This window comes from Eumetopias jubatus, unplaced genomic scaffold, assembly GCF_037043125.1.
Source record: "Eumetopias jubatus isolate StellerSeaLion01/CBP00866 unplaced genomic scaffold, mEumJub1_p1.0 scaffold_12, whole genome shotgun sequence".
In the NCBI taxonomy this organism is placed as follows: Eukaryota; Metazoa; Chordata; class Mammalia; order Carnivora; family Otariidae; genus Eumetopias; species Eumetopias jubatus.
Genome location: NW_028274818.1, coordinates 83,964,887 through 83,977,565, shown reverse-complemented (window position 1 = coordinate 83,977,565; position 12,679 = coordinate 83,964,887). Strand labels below are relative to the sequence as shown.

The following is a 12,679-nucleotide window of genomic DNA, read 5'->3' as shown; positions in this document are numbered from 1 at the left end:
TGTCTCAAGCAAGGGTAGGCTTATTGAAGACCTTGCCCTAAACCTGCAGGATCTGATGCCAACCTCAGATGATTTGGCAAGGTGCCTCCTACTAGTGCACATTTGTCATTCTGTCTGCCTGGCATCCGGTCCTCCATCTCCCAGGCTCACAGTCCATGTTTTCTTTGGGAAAGGAGCCCTCCCCGACTCTCAGCTTCTACAGGCCTGCTGGGGTGGGCACTACCCCAACCCAATCAGTCAGCACGTTCTACCCCCTGGTCACCAGAGTGGGTCCGGGAAGGACACGTAGCCCAGCTGGGCAACAAACACTGCTAGTGAAGAGAGTCTCTCTGCTGTCGTGTCACTAAGCCACAGGATGCAAGCCCGGAACTGACCCATCGGCGGGTCAGCCATGGCCGCACAAGCCCACAGGGCCTGGAGGGGCCCCAGGAGGCAGAAGCTCCATCTAGGATCTCCTGCTTTAAGTAATGGCCTCTGTGCATTCTCAGGCTCTCCGCCATTAGGAAACTTCATGTCCTTGGTATCCACTGGTCTGTTTCTGTCACCCTCATCCCCACCCATGATGACACGCACCCAGCTTCTACTACTTGCTAATCAAACAGCACTAACCCAGAAGAGAGGGACCATCTAAATCACTTGCCTGCTTTTCGTTTTTTAAATAACTCACAAGTAGACCAAGATGCTAGTCAGGACAGCATCCTCTACAGGTAATAAGAGAGATTCTTAATGTTCCACACAGGCAAATTAAGAAGGTATCTGGTTTACACCTCCACGTCAGGAACAAAGGTGTCGCGCGCTCATGACAACCTCGCTAATATGAGAAAGAGCAGAATAAACATGATGGGGGGTAAGGTTAGCATCACAAAAAAGAGGAAATAAAAAACTAAAAAACTAGTGGAGATAAATGTGAAAGCAGCTACTGCTGGCAAATGGGAAAGACCCAGGAACCTGGTCTGTAATTTCGTGGAGTAAGAACATCAGTTGGAGAGCCCTTGACAAACTTACCGTTATGGGCTTCAGCGGGTGATAGTCCCCAAACTCCAATGGCACAGCCTCGAGCCGGCATGATGCAAACTCAGCCTTGTAGTTCCTGCTCCTGGAATGCCTGGCAGAGAGCAAAACCCAGACAACGATCAGTGGAGGGAGACAGAGAAAACAGTAGAACTGTTTGCTCAGACTTCCTCAAGGATACAGCAGTTTATAGTGGAACGGTACTTCTACCAACACCGAGAAACGCTAAATAGAATTTTAATATTCAGTTCATGGTGTAAGTAGCTGCCAAGGCATCCGGGACCCGTGAGGCCAGATGCCAGAACCAAGGGCACTCAATGAAGTGAAGCCAATTTCCCCTCCTGGCCTCTCCCCTGAGACAACCAGGGCTTGAAAGAAGAGCTTCTCAAGAGCAGGGGGTGCAGAGAAGCGAGAGATCAGGCCCTGGGTTTCCCCGCAAAGTGTTCACAAAAGCTGAATAAAGCCAGAGAAAGAAGCTGAGAGGAAGTAGACAAAGAGCACATGTTTTCATCCGTCTTGTGAAGGGATCGCTGACACACGTGGGGAAGACAGACATGAAGCACAGTGAAGAGCTGGAAAGGCACCAAGGGGCAGGAAGGGAAGGTCTAACACACATACAAGTGGTACCCTAAAGGGGAAGAGAAAGAATGGGCAGAAGCAGTGTGTGAAGGGATGACAGCTGAAACTAAAGACATCAAGCTACAGATTCAAGAAACACCTGTGCTCCAAGCAGGACCCGTACAAAAGCAAAACTAAAACCAGACTTAGGGCTCTCATAGTAAAATGGCTAAAAACTAAAGAGAGAGGATTTCTTCGAAAAAGACACCCTATTTTCAAAGAATGATTACTGTCTCAGCAGATGAAAGCCAGCAGGCAAAGGGATGGTACCACTCAAGTCCCGAGGAAATTAACTGCCAACCAAAAATTCTGCACCTACGGAAACTGCCCTTCAGTCATAAGGGCTGAAGAGCTTCGAGGCAAAGAAAAACGGGGGAAAAAAAAAGCTACATGTGGAAACAAAGTGATCTCAATCAAAAACAAAACATATATATACATAATATGTACACATATGTGCAGGTACATGCTCCTATCACCCATACCTACTTTAGAGTAATAAAAAGTAAAGGTGTGGGTAAAACTAGATTAGTGACTGCAAAAAATGGTAACTTACGGTACTTAAAATACACGTAGAATTAAAACACACGACTAGCACAGAAGAGATGCTAAGTTCTGAAATCCTCACCCCCAAAGATGATGGTGTTAGAGGAGATGGGCCTTCAGGATGTGATGAGGCTGCAAGGGAGGAAACGCGTGAGGGGGATCAGAGCCCTGAGACCAGGGACCCCAGGGAGCCCCCCAACCCGTGAAGACACACCGTGCAGGTGTCAGGATCCCAGACTTCCAGCCTCCAGGAGAAACAAATACTTCTGTTTATAACTGTCCCCATCTGTAGTCTTTTTTTTTTTTTTATAGTAGCCCAAATGAACTAAGACAGATAACAGGGACTGAGAAGTGGGGGTGTTGCTGTAACAACTACCTAAAAAATGAGGAAGCAGCTCAGGAACCGGAACAGGTTTTGCAAGACAGACTAGAAATGTCATCGCCCTGGGTGGACGGTCACAGGTGATTGTCGCGAAGGCTCGGAGAGAGGGCAGGAGAGCTGCAGAGGAAGCCTCAACCCTCCTCCAACACGCCAGTGGCTGCAGACAGAAGCTGCTAGAAGTTCAGACGGTGGTCAGTCTAGCGAGGCCTCAGATGGAAACGAGGACCAGGTAACTGGACATGGAAAAGTACTGCCTGTCATAACGTGGCAGGCAGCTTGGCTGGACTGCGCTCACATCCTGGTGCTCTACGGGAGGCAGAACCTGGGAGCCATGAAATGGGGTACGGGGGTGAGGACATTTCCAAGCAAAGTGTTGCAGGAGCAACTTGGCTGCTTGAATACTTACTGTAAAAACCAAAAAGAGAGAAATGACTGAAAGCCGGAATGTCTCATCAAAAGGGAAACAGGTTTTAAAAACTTGGAGAACACTCAAGAGCCTCTAAGAGCACAGAGAGCCGGTCACCTCGTTCCTCAGTCTCCACCCCCCTCCCACCATGACCCCACGCCACTCTCAGCCCCCTGGCTTCGTTAGTCCTTGCAGGGACCCCAAATCCAGCTGCACTGTGCTACCTGTCAGCCTTACTCAAGCTCCACTAACCCAGAAACCTAACTCAGTACAAGAGAACGGAGATCCCAGGTCATTTCATGCCTATCCCTTTCTCAATTAACTGTGGCTTTGAGAGCAGGAACGAAGGAAGGCCAGTCAACAATACCAGTAGAGCTCGACTTTTTATTTTTTTGAAAGGAAAAACCCTATCACGATATATTTATTGTGTAATGTCTCTGGGTCACACTCACCAACCACACCCGGTCCTCATCTCCCAAAAATATAAAATGTTCTTCCAAACTCCCTTTGATATGCAGCCAGCCAATCCTTGACTTAAATAATAAACAAAGACCTCAAGAATAAATTGGAGTAATAGCCATTGGCAGCCGTAACAGTTTAAAAATCAAATGACATGGCGCGCATGGGTGGCTCAGTCAGTTAAGCATCTGCCTTCAGCTCAGGTCATGATCCCAGAGTCCTGGGATCGAGCCCACATCGGGCTCCTGGCTCAGCGGGGAGCCTGCTTCTCCCTCTCCCTCTGCCTCTCCCCCTGCTCTCTCTCTGTGTGTCTCAAATGAATAAATAAAATAAAAAAAAATCGAATGACACTTTTCCTCCTTTCAGATCATTCTTAACTTTATCAACAGAATTTTGAAAGGTTTAGTAGGATGAGTGGAAATGTAATCGGACCTGAAATTCAGCTGCTAATGTTTTTCATCCCTGTCATAATCGTCAACAAATCAACAGCTAAGTACAGTATCAAAAGCGTAGGGTCACTTGATATGCAGAATAAAAATAGTTCTCCCTTGTTATGTGCTGACTGTATGCCGGGATCCATGCCAAGCCCTTTCCCTGCACTCTCTCATTTAACCAACCCCCTGATGCAGGTGCTATTATTACGCCCATTTTCCAGACGGAGAAGCTGAGGCTTAGAGTTGAGGTGACAGCAGCAAGTGCTTAGGGACACAAGCAACCTGAGGCAGCCCGATTCTTGGATGCAGGGGCTCTGGAGACCACCTGTGGGTCATCTTGAGAACCTTAAACAATTGTCTACTTTTGTCTATTTTTTTTTTTTTAAAGGACCAAGCTTTGAAATAAATTTTTTAAGTTTGAGGGGAGGGGGGAAAATACTGCTTCTGGAACAACCAAAAAAAGGGGGGGGGACATTTATCCTTTTAGAAATTCCACGTCAAACAACTGATCTATCACTTCTTCCACTGTTTTTCCTCAAATTTGCTCTCAGCTCCTAACTATTTTTCCCACAATTTGAGATGCTAAAGCCTGGTCCTCAAGGCCTGGATCTTTGGTAAGGCCAACAGCGCCCCCCAACGGGCATTTTCTCACAATCCCTACTTTGCTTTTTCCATTCAGAACAGAGCAGACGCGGCTGATAAAAATCGCCCATCATCCCAGCCCCCGGCAATGCTAAAGGCTCGCGTGGGTCCTTGACGGCTGCCAGGAAAGAAAAACCCAACATTTCCCTCCTCCACTCCTGGCTGGGCCGAGCCGCTGGCTACTCAAAATGTGGTCCACAGATCACTCGACAAGGACATCACGTGGGGAGTGTGGAAACACCACAGATCGGAAACCGGATGTTAGCAAAGTCCCTGGGGTGATTTATACCCATGTTAAAGGTTGGCCACTTCCTATTTTCAAATTATCTACATCTGATAACATGGATGCATAGAAATTCCATTACCAAATTAATCTCCTTATGCTGGAAATACCGAAATCCGCCAAATGCTTTTTGCTAGCTGTTTTCGTTCTCAAGTGATTCTTAAGTGTCTAATGACAATCTGGCCAGTTTCTTCTCCCACAATGATATACCCTCCCCCCCCAGAAAAGGTCTTAAAGTGATGTAGAAATTCTTGACTCAAAAGCGAATGTTTTTAAGGGCATTATCACCACAGGATTAAACAGGAAAGGTGATCCACAGTGTACTGGACATCACAGATGTTAGCCCAGAACAAAATATACCAGAGATAATAAAGTGTGGGTCGAAAGAGGCATTCTGGAGAGATCCATGACAACGCAGCGGGGTTTGGGGAGCCCTGCACCCCAAACCCGCAACCCAGGGCCTGGATTGGAAGTCCAGCTGCTGGTAACGGTTAGGAGCACAGCCTCTGGGCTCCAAACCTCAATCTCCTTAAAAAGCTGTACAACTTTAGGTAAACTAACTGCTTCACCTCTCTACCTCCACTTCCTCACCTGAAAAGTGGGGTTGTTTTGAGGATTAAATGATATGCTGTACATTAAGCACTTAACACAGTGCCTGGTGCACACACAAAAGGCTCCATAAATATCAAATTTAATGAAAAAAACCCATTTCTTCTCTGTAGACCTTCTCTGTTTCCTCATTCATCCCACAGAATATTACTGAGCACCTATCTGCCAAGCTCCATGCAAGGCACAGCAAGGTTAAAAATCGGTCCCTTTATTTATTAAAAAATTTTATTGAGAGAGAGAGAGAGAAAACGCACACCAGCAAGGGAAGGGGCAGATGGAAAGAATCCCAAGCAGACTCTGTGCTGAGTGCAGAGCCTGATGTAGTGCTCGAGGTCATGACCCTGAGATCATGAAGTGAGCCGAAATCAAGAGTTGGGCGCTTAACGGACTGAGCCACCCAGGTGCCGCTTGGTCCCTTTAAAGAGCAGCAAGTGTTGGGAGTCGTTAGGATGAACATGTGCTGCCGAAGGAATTTGGAGAGGACAGCCAGATCAGGGGCTTTGCAGACCCCAGGTGTTAAAGGTTTAAAGCACCTCTGTTTGTGATTTAAAGTAAAAAGATCGCAGGTAAAAATGTACTGGGATGCACAGATTAAAATAGCATCTTCCTGGATTTTCTCATTCGAAAATTCCAGACAAGTTAATTGAAGCTAGATGTTTCTTGTTGGTTTTGGTGTTTAAGCCTTAATGATACCCTAAAAGGTGCTTTGCGTGACTAGATCTAAGGAAACTCAGGGGCATCCAATCCTGATTTAGCGTATCAAGACCTTGGAAGGAAGTCGCTGAAGTGTTAGCCAGCTGCAGGGAATATGGAAGGCAGCTGTTTATCAAGCATAAAATCAGAAGGTTGTATTTATTTCTAGAGTCTAGGGCTATGTATTCTTTCCTTTGCTCACTCACTCATTCAAAGTAAACCACTTTACATCATTTGGAAAGAAAGATCAGAAAACGATCTCCCATTAGAAGTCCTAGCTACAGCAATCAGACAACAAAAAGAAATCAAAGGTATCCAAATCAGCAAAGAAGTCAAACTCTCACTCTTTGCAGATGATCCGATACTTTATGTGGAAAACCCAAAAGACTCCACCCCAAAACTGCTAGAACTCATACAGGAATCCAGTAAAGTGGCAGGATATAAAATCGATGCAGAGAAATCAGTGGCATTCCTATATACCAACAAGAGAGAAGAGAGAGAAATTAAGGAGTCGATCCCATTTACAACTGCACCCAAAGCCATAAGATACGTAGGAATAAATCTAACCAAAGAGGCAAAGGATCTGTACTCAGAACACTATAAAATACTCATGAAAGAAATTGAGGAAGACACAAAGAAATGGAAAAACATTCCATGCTCATGGATTGGAAGAACAAATATTGTGAAGATATCAATGCTACCTAGAGCAATCTACGCATTCAATGCAATCCCCATCAAAATACCATCCACTTTTTTCAAAGAAATGGAACAAATAATCCTAAAATTTGTATGGAACCAGAAAAGACCCCGAATAGCCACAGGAATGATGAAAAAGAAAAGCAAAGCTGGTGGCATCACAATTCCGGACTTCCCGCTCTATTACAAAGCTGTCATCATCAAGACAGTATGGTACTGGCACAAAAACAGACACAGAGATCAATGGAACAGAATCGAGAGCCCAGAAATGGACCCTCAACTCTATGGTCAACTCATCTTTGACAAAGCAGGAAAGAATGTCCAATGGAATAAAGACAGTCTCTTCAACAAATGGTGTTGGGAAAATTGGACAGCCACATGCAGAAGAATGAAACTGGACCATTTCCTTACACCACACACAAAAATAGACTCCAAATGGTTGAAAGACCTCAATGTGAGACAGAAGTCCATCAAAATCCTAAAGGAGAACACAGGTAGCAACCTCTTCGACCTCAGCCGCAGCAATTTCTTCCTAGAAACATCGCCAAAGGCAAGGGAAGCAAGGGCAAAAATGAACTATCAGGATTTCATCAAGATAAAAAGCTTTTGCACAGCAAAAGAAACAGTCCACAAAACCAAAAGACAACCGACAGAATGGGAGAAGATATTTGCAGATGACATATCAGATAAAGGGCTAGTATCCAAAATCTATAAAGAACTTATCAAACTCAACACCCAAAGAACAAATGATCCAATCAAGAAATGGGCAGAAGACATGAACATTTTTCCAAAGAAGACATCCAAATGGCCAACAGACACATGAAAAAGGGCTCAACATCGCTCAGCATCAGGGAAATCCAAATCAAAACCTCAATGAGATACCCCCTCACACCAGTCAGAATGGCTGAAATTAACAAGTCAGGAAACGACAGATGTTGGCGGGGATGTGGAGAAAGGGGAACCCTCCTACACTGTCGGTGGGAATGCAAGCTGGTGCAGCCACTCTGGAAAACAGTATGGAGGTTCCTCAAACAGTTGAAAATAGAGCTACCATATGATCCAGTAATTGCACTACTGGGTATTTACCCCAATGATACAAATGTAGGGATCCAAAGGGGTACGTGCACCCCAATGTTTATAGCAGCAATGTCCACAATAGCCAAACTGTGGAAAGAGCCAAGATGTCCATCGACAGATGAATGGATAAAGATGTGGTATATATACACAATGGAATATTATGCAGCCATCAAAAGGAATGAGATCTTGCCATTTGCAATGACGTGGATGGAACTGGAGGGTGTTATGCTGAGTGAAATAAGTCAATCAGAGAAAGACATGTATCATATGACCTCACTGATATGATGAATTCTTAATCTCGGGAAACAAACTGAGTGTTGCTGGAGTGGTGGGGGGTGGGAGGGATGGGGTGGCTGGGTGATAGACATTGGGTAGGGTATGTGCTATGGTGAGCGCTGTGAATTGTGCAAGACTGTTGAATCACAGATCTGTACCTCTGAAACAAATAATGTAATATATGTTAAGAAGAAAAAAAAAGAAGATAGGAGGGGAAGAATGAAGGGGGGGTAATCGGAGGGGAGACGAACCATGAGAGATGATGGACTCTGAAAAACAAACTGAGGGTTCTAGAGCGGAGGGGGGGTGGGGGGATGGGTTAGCCTGGTAATGGGTATTAAGGAGGGCACGTACTGCATGGAGCACTAGGTGTTATACACAAACAATGAATCATGGAACACTACATCAAAAACTAATGATGTATGGTGATTAACATAATAAAAAATTTAAAGAAAAAAGAAAATGATCTCCCTTTCTGAGATGCAGGGTAGAGTGCACATCCCCAAATAATCCCACTGTGACCATCACAGCTTGCTGACTTCTCGCGCACACACAGCACCAATCCCTCCCAGCCACTCCAGTCACAAGAGCACGGACAGGCCAGTCAGCCAGGGCACGTGCCATTCCTGTTATGGGCTCCTATGCATCCTCCAAAACCCAATTTAAGACTCTGCTCCCCTTAAGCCTTCCCGGACCCCCCAGGGGAGGTTATACCTCATCCCAATGCCTGCTTTGGAGACCGTTTTGTTCTGTGTGTCTGCTCCATTCAACTGTCAACTCCTTGAGGCCAAGGAATATGTCTGAAGGCTCTGCATCCACAGTGCCCAGCACGCAGTGGGACGAATGGAAGCCATTTTACAGATAAGAAAATCAAGAGTCTTCTAGGTGAGCTGAATAGCGGAGGAAACAGCCAGGTGTCCTGTATCATCCAGACTCAGCTGAGTCCACCATTCCCTGCATGCAGCGACCCCAGAACCTGGGAAACAGGAAGCCGGGGAACTGGAGTTTTCTTTAGGAAATGAATGGGGGGGGGGGGCGTGAAAGGTGCAGGGAAGGGGTAGTCGGGGGGGAAACAAGATTCCCCCCGTCCTGTCTCAGGGACCTCCTCTGGAGGGGTAGTGGCCGGGTATTCTGTGGTCAAAACCACCCGGGATGCGATGGCAGACTCCGCCAGCACCGCCCGAAGAGAGCAATTCCCATTCACTCGCACGCACACGCTCACACTTCGAAGAGACAGACCCAGACACAGCAAAAATAGCCCCTTCTCCAAAGACCACCCGCCGCTTCTTCCTTACCAGGGAAAGACGGCCATCTTCCCAGTCACATGAGCACTTGTACTGGGGCAGCCAGCCCTTTTCTCCCTCCCAGGCACCGCCTCGCCCCGCCCCGCTCTGGCCGCCATGATTGTAAGGGGCAGATGCTCCCCCCGCTGAGCCTTGCGAGCGCCATGATTGTGAGGGGCAGGAACCCTCTCGCTGAGCTTTGGCAGCGCCATGATTGTGAGGGGCGGACGGACTTCCCCTGGGCCTGTCCTCGGCGCCAAAATTATGAGGGGCAAACGCACTTCCTGTGAGCCGGTCATCGGCACCATAATTTTGGGGGGCACGCGCATCCACTAAGCCATTCGTCGGCGCCATGGTTGTGAGGGGCATACGCACTTCCGTTGTGCTGTTCACTGACGTGATTGTGAGGAGTAGATACCTTTCTTCAAAGCCTAGGCTATACTGGTCCGCTAGCATTATAGTTAAGGAGGCGGGCGCCAGTGTCGCAAAATTCAGGCTCTGCTGTCTGCCAGTGACATGACTGTGAAGGGCAGGTGCTCTCCCGATGGATGCCTTCCCTTACATCCCAGGTTGCGACGTCCACCGGCACTATAGTTATTGGGATGGGCACCAGCTTTGAAGGCCCGAGTCTATGCCGGTTGTGGGCACCGTGATTGTAAGGGGCAGGCACACTTCCGCAGAATGGTCCGCAACGCCAAGAGTGTGAGAGTCAATACACTTCCGAAGCGCGTCTCAGACGCCATGATCGTGAGGGGCCGGCCGACGTCCCCGAAGGGCCCGCCATTCCACGACTGAGAGGGGCCAAGCACACTTCCGGAGCGCCAGCGTAGATGCCATGATTGTGAGGGGCGGTCGTACGTCCACGGACTTGTGCCACCGTGACTGTAAAGACAGATACCCGCCTTCAAAACCCAGGTTGCACCGTCCGCCAGTACTACAGTTACGGAGACGGGTACTAGTGCGGAAAAGCCGAGGGTGTGCAGTTCTCTGGTACGACTGCGAGGGACAGACGCATTTGCGCTCCACGGCAACACCGTGATGAGGGGGAATACGCTTTTGGAGCGCCGTTTGCGACGCCGTGATTGCGAGAGGTGGGCGTACTTTCCCTGCTGTGGTGCCATGATTGTGAGGGGCATGCGGCCTTCCGGTGGGCCACTGAGGCGCCATGATAGTAAGGGGCGGACACATCTCCACTGCTGTATCCGCGACGCCATGATTGTGAAGGGCAATCGTAGGCCCCCGGGAGGCGTGCCGCAGCATGGACATGCGCCGTGTGTAGGAAGGGGCAGCCGGCTACCTAGCCCACCAGCGCCCTCTGGGGGCGCAAAAGAATCCGGACCCGGGCGCAGCGAAGCGGCTAACCGCGGCTGGGGATGGGGAGACAGTGTCTGGGGTTCGCGCGGTTTTACAGCGAATTCGCTGTTTGGCTGGGGTAGGCGCCGTTCTTACCAGGCCGCTGCTTTCCCCTCCTGACCCCTCTCCCAGGACTAACAACCCGGGTCTCTAAGGGCTGCCGTGGACCCGAGATGACCGCCTTCAGCTGGAGCTAAGCCACATAGGGAAGTTGGGGTTGGCTTTTCACCCAACTTGGCAAAGCTGAACGTTTCCGTAAAGGTGGATAGCCGATTCGACCACAGAACTTCTGTGTTGTAGGGTTTTCTCGGGTTAAAAAAAAATCGGGGTATTCTCCTAAGAGCTACCGTTTGCTGCATGCTTTACTGTGTCAGGCGCTGTGCAGCCACTTCACGGGCCCCTCCCAGCAAACCTCTGAGATCAGCACCACGGCCCCCTGTTCGGGAGCCACAGCAGGTGAGGTGCCTGAGGCGCCCGAGTGCCCCGAGCGGCAGCGGCTGCGCTTAACCGATCTGGTGGGGAGACGTGTTTAATCACCAGGCGGCGTCTCGTCCCCGCTTGGCCCCCTTTCCTCGCAAGTGGCCTCTGACAGCGCATGAACCACATTCTCGGGAAAATCGCGCAATTATACGCTCTCGGCGGCACGTGGGAGTTCCGCACGCGGGGTCTCGCTGACTCTCACGTGTGGGGAGACGGCTCTAAAACGGCCCGCCTGAAGCTGGGCGTCCGCAGGCCCGTAGAGGATCGTGTTGCACCTTCAGAGCTTTTGTCTGCACCGCAACCTGCTGTCGCCGGCGTGTGCACCCCGGCGCGGGCTCCGATTCGGGTCCGGGGCCGCCGGGCTTTTGCAGCTCGGACGAGCTCCGGGGCGGGGTGAGGGGGGGCGCCGAGCGGGGCGCGTACCCCCAAGCCGGCTGTTATTAACCCACGGGAATGTGCGGGGTGGCGGGGGGGTTGCCCCACCACCGGCTGACAAGCAAACCACCTGAAGAAACTGAAGAATTGAGAGCCACAGAGAAACTGGCCACAAAAGGAAGTGAAAAGGCAGTATTTTGTTGTCAAGGGTAATTTTGGTTAGACACGATTTTTTGCCCTCAGAGCTGTCCTTAGAACCTAATTGAGGATGTGACTCAGTCACTACACCATATTCCAGTTTGATTTGCTGTATTCAGCAAGTCTCCCTTGTGCATGCGTGTGTGTGTGTGTGTTTTAGATTGGGTTCTGGGTTTTGTGGGGCTTTTTTTTTGGAGTATTTTAAATTCCAGTTAACATACAGTGTAATATTAGTTTCAGGAGTACAATATAGTGAGTCTTCCTTGTTTTAAATTATTTTTGTAAAGATTTGATTTGACAGCACAAGTAGGCAGAGAGGGAGAAGCAGGCTCCCGTGGGAGCAGGGAGCCCCATGCAGGGTTCGATTCCAGGACTCCGGGATCGTGACGCCAGACGAAGGCAGACGGTCAAAGGCTGAGCCACCCAGACGCCCCATAAATTATTTTTATAACCCATACCTGTACTGGCTATAGTTCCTCAGTGATAAAGCATTCCACCTCCGTTTGCTTATTTTTGTGTAACTGTTAACTTTTCATTGAGGGTTGGGGCGGGCTTGTTTTCACCTCCGTATGAGTATTGAGGCCTCCCAGCCATATCCTCATGGCCCCATTCCCAGCAGATGAAATGAACCACAGCTGCAGGGCGGCCCCAGGAAAGGTGAGCGGCTCTTTCAGATTATACAGTGCAGGCTCTCCTCAGAAAGAGGCGAACGTGAGGCAATAACAAGACCTGGATCTTGAAGCGGCGCTAATTAGCAGCAGCAGCTTTGATGTGAGCGTCAACCTCAGCATTCCCTCCCCTTGGCCCGGAGCAGGCTGCTAGCTCCGACTGAGCTAAGGGAGTTCCAGCTCCAGTGAACTT

General features: G+C 49.0%; 1 protein-coding gene across 2 annotated transcripts in view; it reads right to left on the bottom strand.

Moving 5' to 3' along the window:
* Nucleotides 1-9,505, bottom strand: part of VPS35L (VPS35 endosomal protein sorting factor like) — a 115,023-nt gene extending 105,518 nt beyond the window's left edge. Inside the window, exons 1-3 of one of the 2 annotated variants that reach the window (XM_028091668.1) lie at nucleotides 9,425-9,502; nucleotides 8,844-9,105; nucleotides 1,006-1,105 (exon numbers count right to left, since the gene is read on the bottom strand). In XM_028091668.1, coding sequence (XP_027947469.1) covers nucleotides 1,006-1,105; nucleotides 8,844-8,848 — 105 coding nt within the window. In that variant the 5' untranslated portion in view covers nucleotides 8,849-9,105; nucleotides 9,425-9,502. Of the gene's footprint in view, nucleotides 1-1,005; nucleotides 1,106-8,843; nucleotides 9,106-9,424 lie in introns of both variants that reach the window. The other variant, XM_028091667.2, reaches the window with a different exon arrangement.
* Nucleotides 9,506-12,679: the final 3,174 nt, after the last annotated feature.